Consider the following 17735-nt stretch of genomic DNA (forward strand, 5'->3'; position numbering starts at 1 on the left):
ATTAATATTTAACACTGCATTTGCTTTGAAAATATGTAAATTATTTTGTTTTTGTTTTTTCTGCCATCGTTTTGATTTTCACCAAAATCCTTATAAATATATATATATATTTATAGTACAGACTTGTGAGAAAAGGAGCTGTTAAAAGGCCAGAGGCTGGAGCGGTTCATCAGGTTTCAGCAGACTGACCGGTAGACAGCACTTGGTGAAGGAGGCACTTGATGAGGGTGGAGGTGAGGTGCAGCTCAGAGAACAGCAGACTGAGGCCGGAGTATCCCACGTCCCTCAAGCGTAACCTCTGCTTGCTCTTCTCATACACACGGTCACACTTCAGCATCCGCTCAAACAGCTGCACAAACACACACACACTAATAACACATCCATTTGACATTTTACATTTAAGTCCATTATCAAACATTTTTATAATGCATTATGCAATACATAAAACAAATTTAGAGTTGATGAGCTTTCAAATGTGAATATATATCAAAATATAATTATGAATTTTAAATGAATATTTTCATTATGCACCACATTTTATATTTACTGCTGCACTCCAGTTGCTAATGTGTTCAAACAGCTAATGAAAACATCACAATATTTGTTTAGAACGGTTTTGACTTGTAAACTGTGCATATAGCTCTCCTGATTCAGACCAGACGACTCTTTAACTGGAGAAAGCAATATTATCATGGATAGAGGACTGGTATTTTAGCCGGTTTGAAGTTAAAAACAACCTAATGGTCTATTGTTTCTTACGAATATGCAGCTTTTCACTTCTCAAGATGTGCTGTGGATTACTTGTGGATTATTGTGATGTTTCTATCAGCTGTTTGGACTCTCATTCTGACGGCACCCATTCACTGCAGAGGATCTATTGGTGTGCAAGTGATGCAATGCTCAATTTCTGTTCACATGAAGAAACACCCTCAGGCCATCCAAGATATAGATGAGTTGGAGTACATTTTCAGCACACTCTCATTTCTGTGATCTATTCCAATCAAATCTCTAACTGCTGGAAGTTGGTTTAGAGAATCTGCTCAGAGTATGAAGTGCACCTTGAAGACGAGCTCTCGGAGGCGGTCGGAGTGTTTGTTGTTGAGCAGAAGAGCGTAGCAGGAGTCGGCTGCTCCAGGTTCAAACAGCAGCAGGAAGAGCTGGTCCCGCGCCACGCTGGTCTGCAGCAGAGTCAGCAGCAGCTCCAGCATCCCACACAGCTGCAACAGACCAGGCACCGATTTCAATATCATGTTTATCTCTAATAAGTGATAAGAGCAGGAGAAACCGGGAGAGACAGCGATGAAATGAAATGACAGGACAGTAAATCTAGTTTGTGGTTAAGCACATTGTGGTTTAGGAATAATTAAAATAGATAATGGGCAAATCAATAACAATAAAGGAGAGTGCTTCTTTCCTGGACACTCACACTCACACAAAGTGCCCTATTTTAACGATCTAAACGCAAAGTTTTATTTTAATGACAGAAAAACGTTTGGCGCACCTGGGCGCATGGTCTAAACGGGTTGTCCCTATTCTCTTAATGAGTAATGGGTGTTTTTGGGGCGTAACGTGCAATAAACCCAATCAAAGTCTCATCTTCAATTCCCTTTAAGAGCTAGTTGCACTCGTGCCATGATCAATTTGCTATTTACACGGCGCAAGCGCAAGAAAAAATAAAAATAAAAAAGTAAAAATAAAAATAAATGTATATATATATTTATACTTATATTTAATTAGCCTACAAAAATTTTTTATGCATTGCAATCCTTAAATTTGTCATATTTGGCATGTTTGTGTGCTGCTGTGTATCCCTGTGTTTAATAAGCAGCGTGTACGCTCTTTAAATAACAAAGAAAAAACATTGCACCAGACTTTAGACCAGGTTTGAGCTGGTCTAGGGCGCAGTCTATTTTCAGCTCCTCAAAATAGTAATGCACCAGCAATGTGCCTGAACACACCTCTCTTTTAGACCAGCATGCCCATGGGCGCAAAAATGAGCACAAATGCATTTGCAAATTAAGCGACGTCGCGCTGGACGGGAAAATGCGAACCGCGCCGGACTAAAACTAGCAAACACACTTGTGCTGCGGCTTGCGTCACATTGCGCCGGCGTATGATAAAACCCAAAGAGTCAGACATTACCTGATCACCATCAGGAGTGTCGAAAATTAAATGCCTAATTTTAATTTAAAATTAAAATTTAGTCTTGCAACTTAAGAAAATATATATAATTTTTTTATTATTATTTTTTTTAATCTTACCAACCCCAGACTTTTGATTGGTAGTGTACTTTATGATTTGGGATCCGCTGATCCTAGTCATGCACACTATATAGGACACTGTGAGCCTACCAGCATCCTCTTCTCACCTGTTCCTCGTCTCCAATGGCAGCGATGTATCCCAGAATGCTCTGGATCTCCTCTTGGGTGGTTCCCTTGCTGATGTAATACTTCAGCAGGCCACAGAGAGAAGCTCTGATTGTTTTAATGTCATCCTCACTCAGATCTGCATCTTTACTTCCAGAACTAGAAAGAAAAGAGAGAGCGGATGACTTAATGGAGAGAGAGAGAAAGAGCCAGAACAGTCGTGAGGGGACACAGCAGAGGAATGAGGGATTGTGGGAGATGTAGTCTCACCCATAGTAAAGGCGTATAGTGTCCAGCAGGAACTGCACTCCATATTTCTTCCTGAACTGCTTCCTGCTGTCTTTGATGACGGTGGACATGTACTGGATGTGACCTTCAACATCACAAACACGTCAAGATCATAACAAAAGTATAAGAGTCTCAAAGAACATACACTGAACTCAGCAACAGTGACGGTGAACAGAGCAGAAGGCTCTGGAAAGATTTTTCCCATTCATTTTCTTCATTGAGATTACAGAGTTTTCAAATCTCTCTTCTGAATTATGAGTTCAGTCCAGTTTAGTTCTTCATTTAAACATGCATTTAAAAAATTATAATAATGATATACACACATACATATAAAATCTTAATGTCATTAATATAATATAATATAATATAATATAATATAATATAATATAATATAATATAATATAATATAATATAATATAATATAATATAATATAATATAATATAATATAATGTAAAATAATAATATAACCCCTGAGCTAATGGTTATAGAGGACTAGGAGTGACACTTAAAATTTATTTTATTTTATTTATTTAGGTCATTAATTATAAATTATGAATACAATGAAAAAAATAATCATTTTTAAAAGGACAAATTAATAGACATAAAACTTTTGCTTAATGTTTTAAAATATAGTTTAAAAAAAATTATGAAAACATGCATTAAAGAAATCTTTTAAAAAATGTAAATAAATTTTGTAAACTGACAAAATACATACGTGCATATAAATACTGTTTACTTTTTATTCAATGTGCTTGTTAACATAGGTTAACAAAACCATAAAGTAAACAAATAAATTATTTTTATATGAAAATTTTAAACTGCTTTTTTATCCATTTGTCAAAAAAAAATTCCATTGAGAAAATGAAAGGGATTTTGACTTCCAGAACCCTCTGTAATCATGCTCTCTTTAATCAGACAGAATTAACAAAAAAAAAAAGAAAGAAAGAAAGAAAAACAGTTTGTGTATCAAAAGTATGCATGGAGCTGGTTTGAACACACATAAATTCAGCCTGAATAAACCACACACACACACACACACACACACACACACACACACACACACTGACCGATGCGCAGTGGGAAATCTCCTTGGTTCCAGATGTTGAAGTTGAAGAGCAGGTGTGTGTGGAGCTGCTGCAGGAGCTGGGAGTTCTTCTCATACGTCATCTGCTCGATCAACAGCTGAACCGCCACCAGCACGCTCACGTCCACCAGGAACACCGGCAGCTGCACACACACACACACACACACAGCAAATCAACACACACGCTGAGCAAGACTGAGAAATCAAAGCAAAGAGAATTGTGGGTACCTTCTGCAGCAGAGCTCCTAGCGTGGCCACAGCGTGGGAGTGCAGAAGGGTTTCCTGGTTTATGGGATGCCTCTGCAGGAAGTGCTTGATCACCAGCAAGAACGTCGCCACCAGATTCTTCTCCAATCTGGCCTCTGAATAAGAAATGTCCACAAAACATCACATCACAACATTATCAAGACATACTACAGATGCAAAGAGCAGTCACACATTCATTCTGACAGTCGACAGCTACACTCGATCATACTATTTATTAATACTTTAAATTACCTTTGATATTTCTATTTAAAGAAATTTCAATTTCTATTTCTATTTAAATTTGAGCTAAAGTTTAATTTTTTTATGCACTTCTGTCTTTTTGACCATTTACATGTTTACTACATTTCTTTCACTTTACATTTATTTCAGTTTGAGTAACATTAGTACTTTACAGAAATTATTTCATTTTTTTCTTTTTTTTTATCATTTAAAGTTACGTTTTAGAAATTTTAAGTCAATAAGTCATTTAATATTGTCATTTAATATTGACATTTTGTTTTATTTAAGCTTTATTTCTATTCATATTTTATATTATACTTTTATATTTTATATTTACTATTACAGTATTTATTCATATTTAGAATCAGCTTTTATTTAAAAAATTCACTTTTCATTTTAATTTTAGTAATTTTGTAATGTGTTTTTGTCATTTCTATTAGTTTTTTTTATATTTCTATTTCACTTTATATTTATTTCAGCTTTAGTAACTTTAGCAATTAAGTTATTTTTTGCATTAACTTTTCTAGTTTCAAATATTTCAATTTTTTCTCCCCATCTAATATATATATTTTATTATAGCTTTATTTCAATCAACGATTTCAAAATAACCCAAATTATTATTTTGGGATATTTTTAGCCGGTCTAATAAAGAGCTTGTGCTCACCTGACGCTCTGTTTGAGGGCAGTATGACCCAGTCTCCATCAGAAGGTGTGGTCAAGTCAGGGGTGATGAACTCTGACCCCGAGGGGTCCACGTGATGTAAATCAGGGGTTAACAAAGTCAACTGTTCCAAGACTGGGAGCAACACAGGAAGCCCTCCAACACAGTTGATCATGTCCTACGAAAGACCAAAGCGTGTGAGCAGGTTCAGCAGAAAGTGTGAGGAGCAAGCTCAAAGGAAGCCAAACGCCGTTCATACTTTGATATCCCAGTTGACCACCTTGTTTCCTGTCAGGCGACCGTGCAGCACATTAGGGGACAAATCCAGACAAATGGCTTTCCTGCATGCCTGTATATGCAAAGAGAGGATTCATCATGTACATGTTAAAGAAGTTACGTCGCAAACATGAGTGACTGACAGTTATGATGTTGCAGAGCAAGCACAGAGGAGTGTTTCTTTTTCATGTTGACCACTTGTGCGTCTCAGTGGATGATTTTTATTAAAACAGACAATCTTTTTTAGCATTCTTTGATTTCTATACACCCACATATATTTATAAACCATCTTTTTGAAGTCTTTTGTGCTCAAAAAAGCTGCATTTAATTGATCAAAAATATTGTAAAAACAATAATATTGTGAAATATTATTACAACTGTTTTAATTTAAATATATTTTAAAATGTAATTTATTCCTGTGATTAAAGCTGAATATTTAGCATCATTCCTCCAGTTTTCAGGGTCAGATTTTCAAATAGTTGTATCTCAGCTAAATATTGTCCTAACAAACCATAAATCAATGGAAAGCTTATTTATTTGGCTTTCAGATGAAAAACTGACCCTTAAGGTTTTGTGGTTCAGGGTCACATATGAGTAAATAATGTGAAATAATCAGAAACTATTCTAATATTAACTGTACAAGAATTGTTCATATATATTTTTTGTTAAAATGTTGGTTTATCCCTCAGATGGAAAGTAAAGTTTAATAAAACAACAATAACTTATTTTTATTGTGCATAATTTTTATATAGCTCAGTCCCCTCACCTTCGGAGAATAGTGTAGCAGAAGTTTGGGCACCAGGTCTCCGAGGTCAGCCTCTGGACTTTTAAAGGGGGAAATACAGTTTGGTCCAGCGCTACAGAGGGCTTTGACGTGACTGGCTTGAAGGGGCTCGTGAAAGACCATGACACTTCCCAGCTGGCCTTGTAGTGAGGTGGGACTGCCCCACTCGCTGTCCTGAGTCCCAGCCGAAATCAGTTTGGTGACAGACTCCGGTTTGGTCCCTAGCAGGCCGCCCCAGCCCGGGAGGATAGCGCCAAAAGACGAGCGTCCGGAGGGATTGCCTCCAGAAAACGGAGGATCTGGGATCTGAGAGGGAGGAGGCGTCGTGGTGCGGTGACCCGCTGAACCGATACAGCACGACGTGAAGGCCTGAGAGAGAGATACACACAATAAAAGACTTGATCGGACTGATATGGGAAGATTTAGGAGGGTTTCAAATACCTCAGTCATGGTCGGGAACTTTAAAGGTGCTGATAGTTTCTGCTGTCCATCCACAAAGATGTAGACCAGACTCTGGCCGAACGGCCTCTTCCCCGGAACGTGAACCACACCGATACTGTGCTGAAGGTCAAAACCAAACCGGACATCAATTCATCAGCCTTATATAAATATAAGCACAAGTACAAACGGTTCTTTGGTCATGTGACTCACCCAGAGCGAATCACAGAAGCAGTAGTCAGGCAGCATGACGGTGACGTATTCTTTCTTAGTGCACACCGCAACCACAAGCACTCCAGCTGAACTGATGAAGGCCTCGAACCCGGTGCCGACCGGGGTGAAAAAACTACACAAAACATAGATATAAAAAAGAAATCAGTCCTTATAGCTATCATAAAAATTAAATACTACAATTAGGAGGCACACACACACACACACTGTAGACTGCAAATTTGTAACTTATTTGATACAAAACAAAAATCTTTTAAAAATATAATAATTAAAAAACAATTTCAAGCAGCTGAAAAAATACAATGATTATAGGTAAAATACTTTTTATTTCAAATATTCACCCCTGTTCTTTACAGTGTGTTATAGTTATATTTTAATAAAATGCAAAATATAAAATATTTACAAAATAATATTTGAACTGTATATGATTTTACTTTAACAATAAAAATACTTTAAAAAATCAAATAAATAAATACAAAAAATATACAGTAATTGTTGCAAAAAACACTTTTACTCAAAAGTTTGGGGTTAGTAAATTTTACTTTAATTTGGCAAGGATGCATTAAATTGATCAAAAGTGACTGTAAATGCATTTTTCCACAAAAAAAAAAATTCAAAAAAAGGTTTTCAACAATATGAAGAAACATTTCTTGAGCAGCATATTAGTATGATTTGCATCACAGGAATAAATCAGGATGCAGTTATTTTAAATTGTAGTTTTTATAAAAAATATTTTAAAAATAATTTAATTAGTGAGCATAATGGACTTTTCAAAAACATAAAAAAAATCATACTGACATCAAAATTCTGAGCAGTAGTGTATATAACTAACTGAATAAATAGAATAAAAGGCTGAAAACTGTTTTCTTATTCCTTCATCTTCCCCTCCTACCAAAATCACCATCAAACCGCTAATCTCTTATTTCCATTCTCACCTATACAGCTGCTTCCTCTTCTCTCCTTTACTGGGCGGGCCCAGCTGATCTTGGTCCAATGAGAGCCAAGCAAAGAAGCTGAAGGCGGAGCCTGGCCAGCGGAGGATGGTCGGCACGGCGATGCCAGCCATGGGCGGTGACAGATCAAAGTACTGCATGGCGCTCTCCATACCCTGTTTGCGCAGCATCCCCAGGAGCGCCCGCAGCACCGGTCCCACATACGGGTGAGCGCGGCCCGGCTCGTCCTGACGCAGGAGTCTCAGCAGATTCTGGAGCTCAGAGGAACTCAGCGACTGGCTGCCTAAAGACCCCAACAGGCCCACCAGACTCTCGGCACAGGCCCGGTGCAGCCGCTCGTGTCTCTCCAGAGCCGACAGCACCACCAGAGTCATGCAGGAGTTGACACAGGTGGCTCGCGTGCGCCGGTTCAGACCGCAGATGCGCCGGAGCCAGTCGGCTGTGAAGATCTGCAGCTCGGCAGAGTCCAGCTCTGGAAGCCACTGGATCAGGAGCAGGAGAGGATCCACGTTACTGATGCCCAGGAGACCCACGGACGAATGCTCACCCTCAACAGCCTGCAGGAAGACAGCCATGGAAAGACAGAAAGACAGATGTTGCTAATGTAGTGAGCTGCCCACTTAGGGAGCATTTAAAGGTGGTCAGATCTAGTGTTGCTTTCGTCAACGAAAATTATGACTAAATATCGTCGTCAACGAACCTACAAACAAAGTTAAGTCTGACACAGAGAAAGGGACTGATGTGTGTACTTCTAACATGTTTGGTTGGTAAAATAATGTTGTAAATTCAGAGCAAAATCAGAGCACCTGGAATAGATGTATTCTTGAGTCTATATGGTAATAATAATAAAATAAGATAACTTTGTTTGAAATGGGTTTGGCTAAAATAACATTTTGTTTCGTCTGTATTACTAGGTGCTTATATTATATTGACTGGGTTAAATATAACTGCATTACTAAAAAAATACTAAAATTCAATTTCCATTGACTAAAACTAATGAAAACTAAAATGAGAGCTTCACACAAACTAGTCAGATCCCTCGAGACAGACGTTAGTACCAGACTGTTTAAAACAGCCTTCTTTTAAACCATCTTCATTCTATCTGAATCAAACATCAGCAGTTATTGAACTCAACTGAATCAACACGTCATATGATTCTGTTATTTTATTGTTTTCTTTACTTTGAAGCTGCTTTGAAGCTATCTTTTGTATTAAGCGATACAGAAACAAAGGGGTTTGGAATGATGAGAAAGACAGGGGCAGATAACATCATGTGACTGACACACAGGAAACAGGAAGTGTCCATCTCACCATGTTCATGAGTTCCTTCAGCAGGTGTCTGGACGGCTGACCCAGGGAGACCAACACCTCATACAGGTGAACGTAGCCGATCCGCTCCTTAAACACTTCCTACAAGGGAACAAGGTTGTTTTATTTACTGATAGTGACTAGTCAATACATACAAAAAGAATCCGCATTAGAACATGCATTAGAAATAGAAGTTGTAAAAAAAGCATATAGAGCTTTACTAGGGTTTGTTTTACTGGTATCTTAATAAGAGTATGTTATAAAAGAAAATTCTATTTCTTGAATTATTTAATAAAAATATTTGTGAAAGTTGATAGAACTTTCAGTAAAAAAAAAAAAAAAAAAATTATATATATATATATATATATATATATATATATATATATATATATATATATATATATATATATATATATATATATCCACCATTTCTGTCATAATTTAGAAATAATCCAAAGGAATAGGATCAACTAACATAATAGAATGTTAGAAAACTTCCCTTTGGGGCCATTCCAGATCCAAATCCTGTACATAAAGCTTAAATAATCACTTGATTATGACAAACCTTTGCAGCAGGTGACTTGAGCATCACTGTGGTGAGAGTTTTGATTGTTGCCACGGCAAGAGAGTCGAGTCTCCCCTGGAAAACCTGATTGGAGGAAAACACAGTCGATCAAGAAGAAAGACGACTCAGCACATAGTGAGGCCTGTTCTATTCCCTGCATGTCGGTTCACTTTGCCATGCAAATGATGAGTGAAAAGCCAATGCTACAACAGAACCATGCTTCCATGAACAGGCAGGAATAGAATCAGGCGTCGTAAATGTTGATTATCAGAGTGAAACTGTTTGAGTTCTGAGCCTCTGATAAAGATGATATCAGACCATCAGTGCTCAGATCTGAAACTAAAACCTCCCCAACACCAACCCGACACACTGTTCATGTATACACACAGACAACGTATTCCCAGAAAATCACTGTCCAGCCACACTGTGTCATGAGACTCCTGATTGGCTGATTGCAAAAATCATGATGTTCAATCTGCCATTGCAATGGACCATATTCACTGAACATTTTTCTAAACTTCCGCATTAAAATAAGCTAGCTTGTAAACTTCTGGTGAAGCATCATTTGATGTAACTATTGAAGCTGACACTATCTAGCAAGCGATGCCATCTCGTTTGATTATCGATAACTTACCTTCATAGTCATAACTGAACATTTGCACAAGGTTGCCAACTTTGGTTGCCTGGCTGAAGTGAGATTAGTTACAGCTGTGCAGTAAAATTCACATTAAAGATACACTTTTTATTCATGATTAACATCTCCTGATGGAAACCGAAGACTTTTTGAGTTGAATATGACATGGAATTAGTTTTATAACCAGTAGATGGCAGCAGAGGATCACCCATTAGCTCAGTTACAACTTTGACTCCCTAGTTTTCTCACCTCTTGCTTTATTATAAAATTACTTTTGTAACATATTTTAGTACTTTTACTGTAATGAAGCATAAAGAATAACAAGTGCAGGAAGTCTCATGTAAATAATTAAGCCAAGTCACCAACAGCCTAGAAGGGTTTATTTTATAACTCATAGAAGAGGCGCGCTCCTCTTCTAGCTCAGCTGAAATGACTGAGCTGGCTTATCTAAAACCAGGAAGTAACGTGCATACAGTCCATTGGCTAGTTCATTATGAATAAGACAATGACAAAGACTGGCTGGAGAGTGACAAACACTGAGCAGCTATTAACAGAATAAGACATGAAATAAAGGAGGTACGTCTATACAGCGTAAAACACACAGCTATGGGTCGATAGTCTGGAGGCTGCTGAAGTCACAGCATTCTGACCCTGTTACCAAACCACCAGAGGAAAGGCGAACAGGAACGGGAGGGAAACAAGCAAAGCAAAATAAATAGGATGAGATGATTATTGAAAGCATGACTGAGTTAATAATCTAAAGACCACTCCATTACAAGCTCCTACATTCACAGCACTTCTCATGAAGAGATGGACAAGGAAACACTGAACGTCTTCTGAAAGAAACCAGGACCGGTCACTTTTGGTGCCAGTATATTTGGATATGAAACTCTGTTGTCAGGTCATGGTACACATGCAAATATGAGTGGGTTATATAGGCAAAAATTTTATCATGTTAAATATTATATTTATTACGACATTGTCAAACATTTTGGTCAATGTGTCATAATATAAATGTGATGGGAAATGTATCCAAATACAGCTGAGAAAGTCCATTTAAATGTGAAACTAATCACAGGCCAGTATTACACTATAATAATTTAATTTCAACTATTTTAATTGATTAATTCAGCAATATCATGTTATTATATCTACTAACTTTATAATATATTCATTATTATCTTAAGTCTAAAATTTATATTATAAACAAGATAAAAATGGAGTGTTTATTTTATATTCATGTGTGTGTGTGTGTGTGTGTCCATTTATAGTATATATTATAAACTATATATTAGATTAAGACTAATTTATACATTTATACAATACATTATATATTATTATATAACATACATATATACATATATACACACACACACACACACACACACACACATACATACACACACACATACAAATATACACATATTGGATTGTTTATAATATTTTTATAACCTACATTAATTATACAATAATAACATGAATTATACTATATACTTTTTTGTTGTTTATTTTATAAAAATATTATTTAAAATGTATTTATGTATTGTTTCTATTATTATATATTTTACTTATTATTATATTTACATTATACTGGATCACTGTAGATGTTGTTCTCGGCTATTACATTTTTAAATCCGATGAAAAACTAAAATAAACAAATTCTAATCATTAAAAAAACAATTCAATTTCCTCGTATCAACAGTGTATCACCGGTAAGTTTGGTTTATATGTGACTCTGTGACTCGTAGTGACCCTGCTCAGGTGAGAGAGAGAGAGAGTCAGAGAGAGAGATGGAGAGAGAGAGAGAGAGAGAGAGAGAGAGTGAGTGAGAGTGACTGTGATCTTGTCCTGGAGTGGTCATGTGGGCGGCGGGGGGCGGGGTTTGCGGAAGCGACAGGCACAGGTGGGCGGTACCTGAATCTCACTCTCTCCTGTCAGTAACCTGTTGGTTAAATCTTTCTGGTCCTTGTCTGCAGCTGTGCACCTAGCGTTAACCAGCTGCCGGACGGAGCCGACCGCAGCAAGCACAAACGGTCAGATGAGAGGAAAATGCAAAGGGTTAAGGTTAAAAGGTAGGAGGTCAAAGGTTGTGATCCTTAGTGCCTAAATGTTCCATCACTAAAGGACAGAAACATGCACGGGTAGAAGGCAGTGCTGCAGTTCTGATACGTGTACATGCAGATACAAGCTGATAACTCTAGAAGCACAGTCAGACAGTTTTAATAGCCACATACATCATCAAGAAACTGTTCATCTGAAACACATACATGTGCACAAAGAAAACTGATCTTTAAGGCAAAGATAAAAAAATAAAAAATTACAGTTGTAAATATTTGCACAAGAAACTGACTGGCGAGACAAATTCGGTCATGTGCATGAACACACAAAGGAAAATCCTGCAACTGAACACACTGTCAGTTAAACGACAATTAGCAAATCTGTCTATAGATTCTGACAGGATCTACAACAAACAAGGATATTCCTGACAAACGTTACAATATATAAGACGGCAGGTCATTAACATCCTGTAAAAGTCATACAGTGTCAATAGAGCTCAACTGTTTTGGAAGAATCCAGTCAGAAAGCTCCACATCTTTTAGAGAAAACATATCAACCTTCCAGAGGAGATCTAGCATGATTTTTGAAATAAGTTATGTAGAAGTCAATATGACTGGACTAGAATTACCTGCTGAATATCATGCACCCTTAGGGAACTAATCTGCATCCAAATATACTTTCACTGTTTAGGATCAGATAACTATATTTTTAAAAGGGTAATAAATTGTTATAAATATATAATAAATATGTTTTTTGCAGTAAATCAAATATTGATTCATCTCGGAGAGGTTCAGAAGACTTTCTCTGAAGATTTCTCTAAAGGGAAAATTTCTATGAATGCCCCCAAAACAAAGGGAGCTGACAAACCCATTGTTGAGCTCTATTTGGACTCAGAACTGAACAAACCCAAATGCATGATGGTCAGGAAACGCAGCGTCTGTGGAGGAGCTCACCTTACTGTTCTGCAGGAGTCGGGTCAGATGCTCAAAGCAGTTACTGTTGAGGAAGATGGCCTGCAGGACGGGGCGGTCGCTGCACTCAAACATGTCCTGAATGGTTTCTGAGAGGAACGGAGAACAGGATTCAGAAGAGAGAAGCATCAAGGGTAAAGAACATGACATGAGTGACCGATCTACTCACCGAGCATGTTCACCTGTAACCCCACGAAGCGGCTCTCCCAGTGCCGCGAGCGGGGCGGCGACGGGTGACCTTTGACCTGCGCTGTGGCGGCAGGGTCCGAGTTGAGCAGTTTGAAGTAGCTCTCCAGCACAGAGCTGATCTCCACCTGTCTCTGATCGGAGCTGCTGGCCAGGAGCCGGTGTACTACCTCTCTCAAACAGCCCAGAGTCAACAGAGACTTCCTGTCAGGAGCCTCACTGTCCCAGTCCTCTCCGTCTCCATCTCCGCTCAGACACTCGCCGGCACCCAACACTCCCAGCAGCACCTCCATCGTGGCCGGAGAGATGGCCAGCAGAGAGTTACGCTGTTGAGAGAGAAGACAAAGACAAAAGATACATTAAAAGACAAGGAAGTACACCTTTTTTAACCTAAACCACTAAACACAGTTTCGGCTGAAAAAGAACCAAGTGAAACAGAAGGGACATTCGGCTTCAGGATATTTGAGAAAAGCTGATTAAGAACTGTCATTTAAAAATGCTGCAAAACAACAACAACAAAAAGATAAATGTTTGAATTGAAAAACAAATAAATGCTTCTGTGTGCTATTTTTGATTATTATAAATGATCTATTAAGTAAGCCATAGCGTCACTGTCATATTGCACAGTTGGCCTTTATTCTTACATTTTTTACATATTTAAAAATGGGATTGGACTGGTCTAGTTTTTATTTTTTATTTTGCAATTATTTGCATGCTGAACTGCAATCAATCTCAGTTTGTATATTTAATTGCATACTACACTTCTGATTGTTCTTTTTTTCTGCATTAATTTGCATACAGAATTGGAGTTGGATTTCTTTTGTGTATTTGTCTGCATATTAAACTGTGTCTTCTTGCATTTATAATTAATTGTAATAGGTCATTCCCTGTGTATATATTTTTTTTGCATACTAAAATTGTGATCGGTCTTCTATCTTGAAATTATTTTACAATTAGTGTGTTTGTGTGTGTGTTATTTATAATATATATATATATATATAGTAATTATTTGAATTCTAAATTGTGATTGGTCCTCTTCTTCCAATTACATGCATATAGACATGCAATTGGTCTTCTTTATTACAATCATTTATATATGGAATTGCAATGTTTTCTTTTTTGTGTTTATTTGCATACTAAATTGTTACTGGTCTTTATTCTTGGAATTATTTTTCTGTGTGTGTGTGTGTGTGTGTGTGTGTATTTGTTGGCACACTACATTACAATTGGATTACAATTCTAGTCATTTTTAACATTCCAAGTTATAATTGGTGGAAATTTTTTTTCAGCAGTTAACAGAAAGTAAACCATAATTTCATTTTTCCATTTTATCTGTAACTTCAGCACTATTCTTTTGCTGCTGTGGCATGGTCTCACCTGTCCACCCGCGACAATGGCTCCAAACAGGTGCAAAAGGCAACATTTAAGACTGTCCTTCAGGTGCTCACTCTCCTGAAAACATTCTGAAACACACACACACACACACACACACACAAATGAATGAAGAGGTATCTGTTTTTCATGCAAATAACATGTCAACCACAAAAACAAGCAGACATTTTTTCTTTCATGCTTCCTGCTACTCTTTACTGTCCCTCAGTCTTTTCAATACGGTTTCATTTATTTTCATGAGTTCCTCAGTGCTGTAGACCAAAGTATGGAGAGCATTCACTCACAGGTACACTCAGAAACAGAGTGACACTTCATGTCTCTGGCTTCAGTGATAAACACACAGATAAGCGGCGTGAGTTTCTAACCACAGGAACACTGAGGCTGCTTTGTTTAGAGAGCACTGGTTATGTGCCATCGCTGAAGGCCAAGTGATAAACAGCAGATCTGATCAGTAAATAAAGAGAGAGAGCGAGAGACTTACGGTAGAAGAAGGGCACAAACTCTACAGTGAGCGGTGCGGCTTTAAACTTCTGTCTGCTTCGCTCCACAGCGCTGAGCTGCTGTCTGCAAGAACAAACCCATTACTCACACTTCATATTGCACATTTGATTATTTATCTAATGAACCCCTCCAGTTTAGGGAGGAAGGAAGAAATAATAGTCACATATAATATATTAATTGAAATAATAAAACAATATAAAGGGTTAGATAACACTGAAAAACAGAAGCCTTTTTCCCCCTATAAGTTATTATTTTCAGTGACATTTGTGCCACAAGCCCAGGTTATTTTCTCTGGAGATTTTAGCTGCCCTCGAATAACCTTTGAACACACACACACACACACAAACAGAGAGAGAGAGAGGAAAAACGAACAGCTCTTCACAGAACTTGTAGAACCAGACTACAAGTGTTTATTGGTCAAACACAGCTGTGTTTTTCACTGTATATGTGTGTGTTTGCATTGTTTGACAGTGTGTATCTTCTGATTTAACTGCACTTTGGGTTAGCCACATATATACCATGATATGTAACATAAACCTTCACTTACAGATTCTCCTCTGGCCTGTCATCAGTGTGGTGTCAAATAACCAAAGCAACAACATTTACTAAGCATTTTACTGCAGACAATCTATTGTACTTCTGAGTGACTGTAAAAAGTTAAAATAATTTGACAAAAGATGAATAAAACAAACATTTTTTTCTTTCAAATAACATGCAGTGACAGATCATGCACAAGAAGACCAGGAGTATTTATTAAGAAAGTAAATGATTTACTCTTTCAGGGAATGGTTTTGATTTAGCGTTGACTCTGCTCTGCTATTTTAAACAGAGCAGCTCTCCAAACAACACTGGTTTATTCTACAGATTCAGTGTGCATGAGGAAACGTCTGGATTGGCACATGCTCGTACAAAGAGATTAATAACGGAGGCGGTGAAGTCCTCTTATTGAAGCATGACTGCATCTGACAGCTGTGAAGTTTTCATACAATGCATTTTTTTGCATGCAAGAAATGTTCCCCGTTGGACAACTGGGTGAAAGTCTAGAAAGACGCATCGTGCAATCAAAGAGAGAAATATTCTAGTTATTTCTGAATAGCTGGAGGGCTTCAGCTGTGGGATCGGCATTGGTTGCATTTCTCACCGGTGAATGCGATGCCTCCAGTTGTGATAGGGATCATACAGACTCTCACAGAAGGCCAGAGCGTGACGGACAAACTCCTCGGCCTGTGTCTGATCAGCCAGCTCCTTCTCTTTCGTCTTACTCTTCAGCTGAACACAGAGAACAAAACACTGATTTACTGTAATACTGAGGAGAAGAGAGACAAAGAGGAAACCGAAAAGACAAGAAAGAGGAGAGAAAATAGAAGAGGAAGGCAGAAAAAGAAATACGAATAAGGAAAGGAAAAGGATGGAAGAGAAAAACAGGAAGAGGTACAGAACACTAAAAAGGATGGAAGAAGAGGAAACGACAATAATAATAATTCAATGGAAAAAGAAAAGAGATGAAGAATGCATAATGAATAATTTTCTGTAAAGTTGCTTTGTAACGATTTGTTTTGTAAAAAGCGCTATACAAATAAACTTGAATTGAATGCAGAGAAAGGAAGAGGGAAGAGGAAAAGAAAGAAAAATGGAAGGGAAGAGGAAATGAGAGGAAGAGGCAGAGGAAATGCAAAAGAAAAGGGAAAACAAAAAAGAGGAAAGGAAAATGCTTTTATTCTTCCTTTTTATATTCTTGTCAAAAGGAAGGTAAATGGAAAAGAAGAGGAAACGACCAGAAAAGGAAGAGAAAGACTTGAGGAACGGGATGAGGGAAAGGAAAAAGGACAATTAATGAGAAGGAAAGAAAAGAACATGATAGGAAATGGAGGACATTGAGAAATAGTGGAGGAAAGGAGCATGGAAAAAGAAACAGAAAGAAAAGACACAAGAATTAAAAGAAAGAACAGGGAAGAGACCAGGAAGAGGAAGAGGCAAAGCATTGGCCAGTTTGACCACCATTAAATAACGGAGACAGAAAGTCAAAAATAAATGGATAAACAGAGATCTTGATTTTGGAGCAAGGTTCAGACCTGCTGGATGTAGAGCGTTGTCATGGTGATGATGTGGTTTATGTAGGAACAGGCGCCGATCTCTTCCACATTTGACATGTTCCTGTCAGACACATCACACAGCTGTCAGTGTGGAGAAGAGACTACAGGACAGAGAGAGATTCTCCTGCCACCCCGTGATCAGAAATCACACCCTGACTGCTGCTGAACGCTACACAGTGTGTGTGTGTGTGTGTGTGTGGACAAATCACAACACCTCACTGAGTGGACACGCATCTGAAATAATTCCTCAAATAAAAGCCGGGGCCTTTATTTACCTGAACTGCAGAAGATAACAGGCTTTTATTAGAGGCAGGCCTTTATTTCTAATTCCATCTGTTTGATGAGTCATTGTTTTAAATAACCCGTTTAAATTAAAAGCGATAGTGTTCCAGTGGACATAGATCATAACATTAGCACATAATCAGTTCAGAATCAATCATCAAAAGAATCAGTTCAGTT

General features: G+C 37.8%; 1 protein-coding gene across 4 annotated transcripts in view; it reads right to left on the reverse strand.

Annotated features, from left to right (window-relative positions):
• The window catches only part of LOC128015226 (neurobeachin-like protein 1), a 54893-nt gene that overhangs the window by 22106 nt on the left and 15052 nt on the right, over positions 1-17735 (reverse strand). For 2 of the 4 annotated variants that reach the window (XM_052598890.1, XM_052598889.1), the window contains exons 5-25: positions 17256-17337; positions 16325-16452; positions 15164-15246; positions 14668-14753; positions 13274-13616; positions 13087-13193; positions 11990-12073; positions 9442-9525; positions 8880-8978; positions 7551-8125; positions 6598-6730; positions 6388-6507; positions 5929-6315; positions 5146-5235; positions 4890-5064; positions 3968-4101; positions 3723-3882; positions 2637-2739; positions 2369-2525; positions 1059-1217; positions 190-349 (exon numbers count right to left, since the gene is read on the reverse strand). In XM_052598890.1, coding sequence (XP_052454850.1) covers positions 190-349; positions 1059-1217; positions 2369-2525; positions 2637-2739; positions 3723-3882; positions 3968-4101; positions 4890-5064; positions 5146-5235; positions 5929-6315; positions 6388-6507; positions 6598-6730; positions 7551-8125; positions 8880-8978; positions 9442-9525; positions 11990-12073; positions 13087-13193; positions 13274-13616; positions 14668-14753; positions 15164-15246; positions 16325-16452; positions 17256-17337 — 3449 coding nt within the window. The remainder of the gene's footprint in view (positions 1-189; positions 350-1058; positions 1218-2368; positions 2526-2636; positions 2740-3722; positions 3883-3967; positions 4102-4889; positions 5065-5145; positions 5236-5928; positions 6316-6387; positions 6508-6597; positions 6731-7550; positions 8126-8879; positions 8979-9441; positions 9526-11989; positions 12074-13086; positions 13194-13273; positions 13617-14667; positions 14754-15163; positions 15247-16324; positions 16453-17255; positions 17338-17735) is intronic. The other 2 variants (XM_052598892.1, XM_052598891.1) reach the window with 1 other exon arrangement.

This window comes from Carassius gibelio, chromosome A6 (genome assembly GCF_023724105.1).
Source record: "Carassius gibelio isolate Cgi1373 ecotype wild population from Czech Republic chromosome A6, carGib1.2-hapl.c, whole genome shotgun sequence".
NCBI lineage: Eukaryota > Metazoa > Chordata > Actinopteri > Cypriniformes > Cyprinidae > Carassius > Carassius gibelio.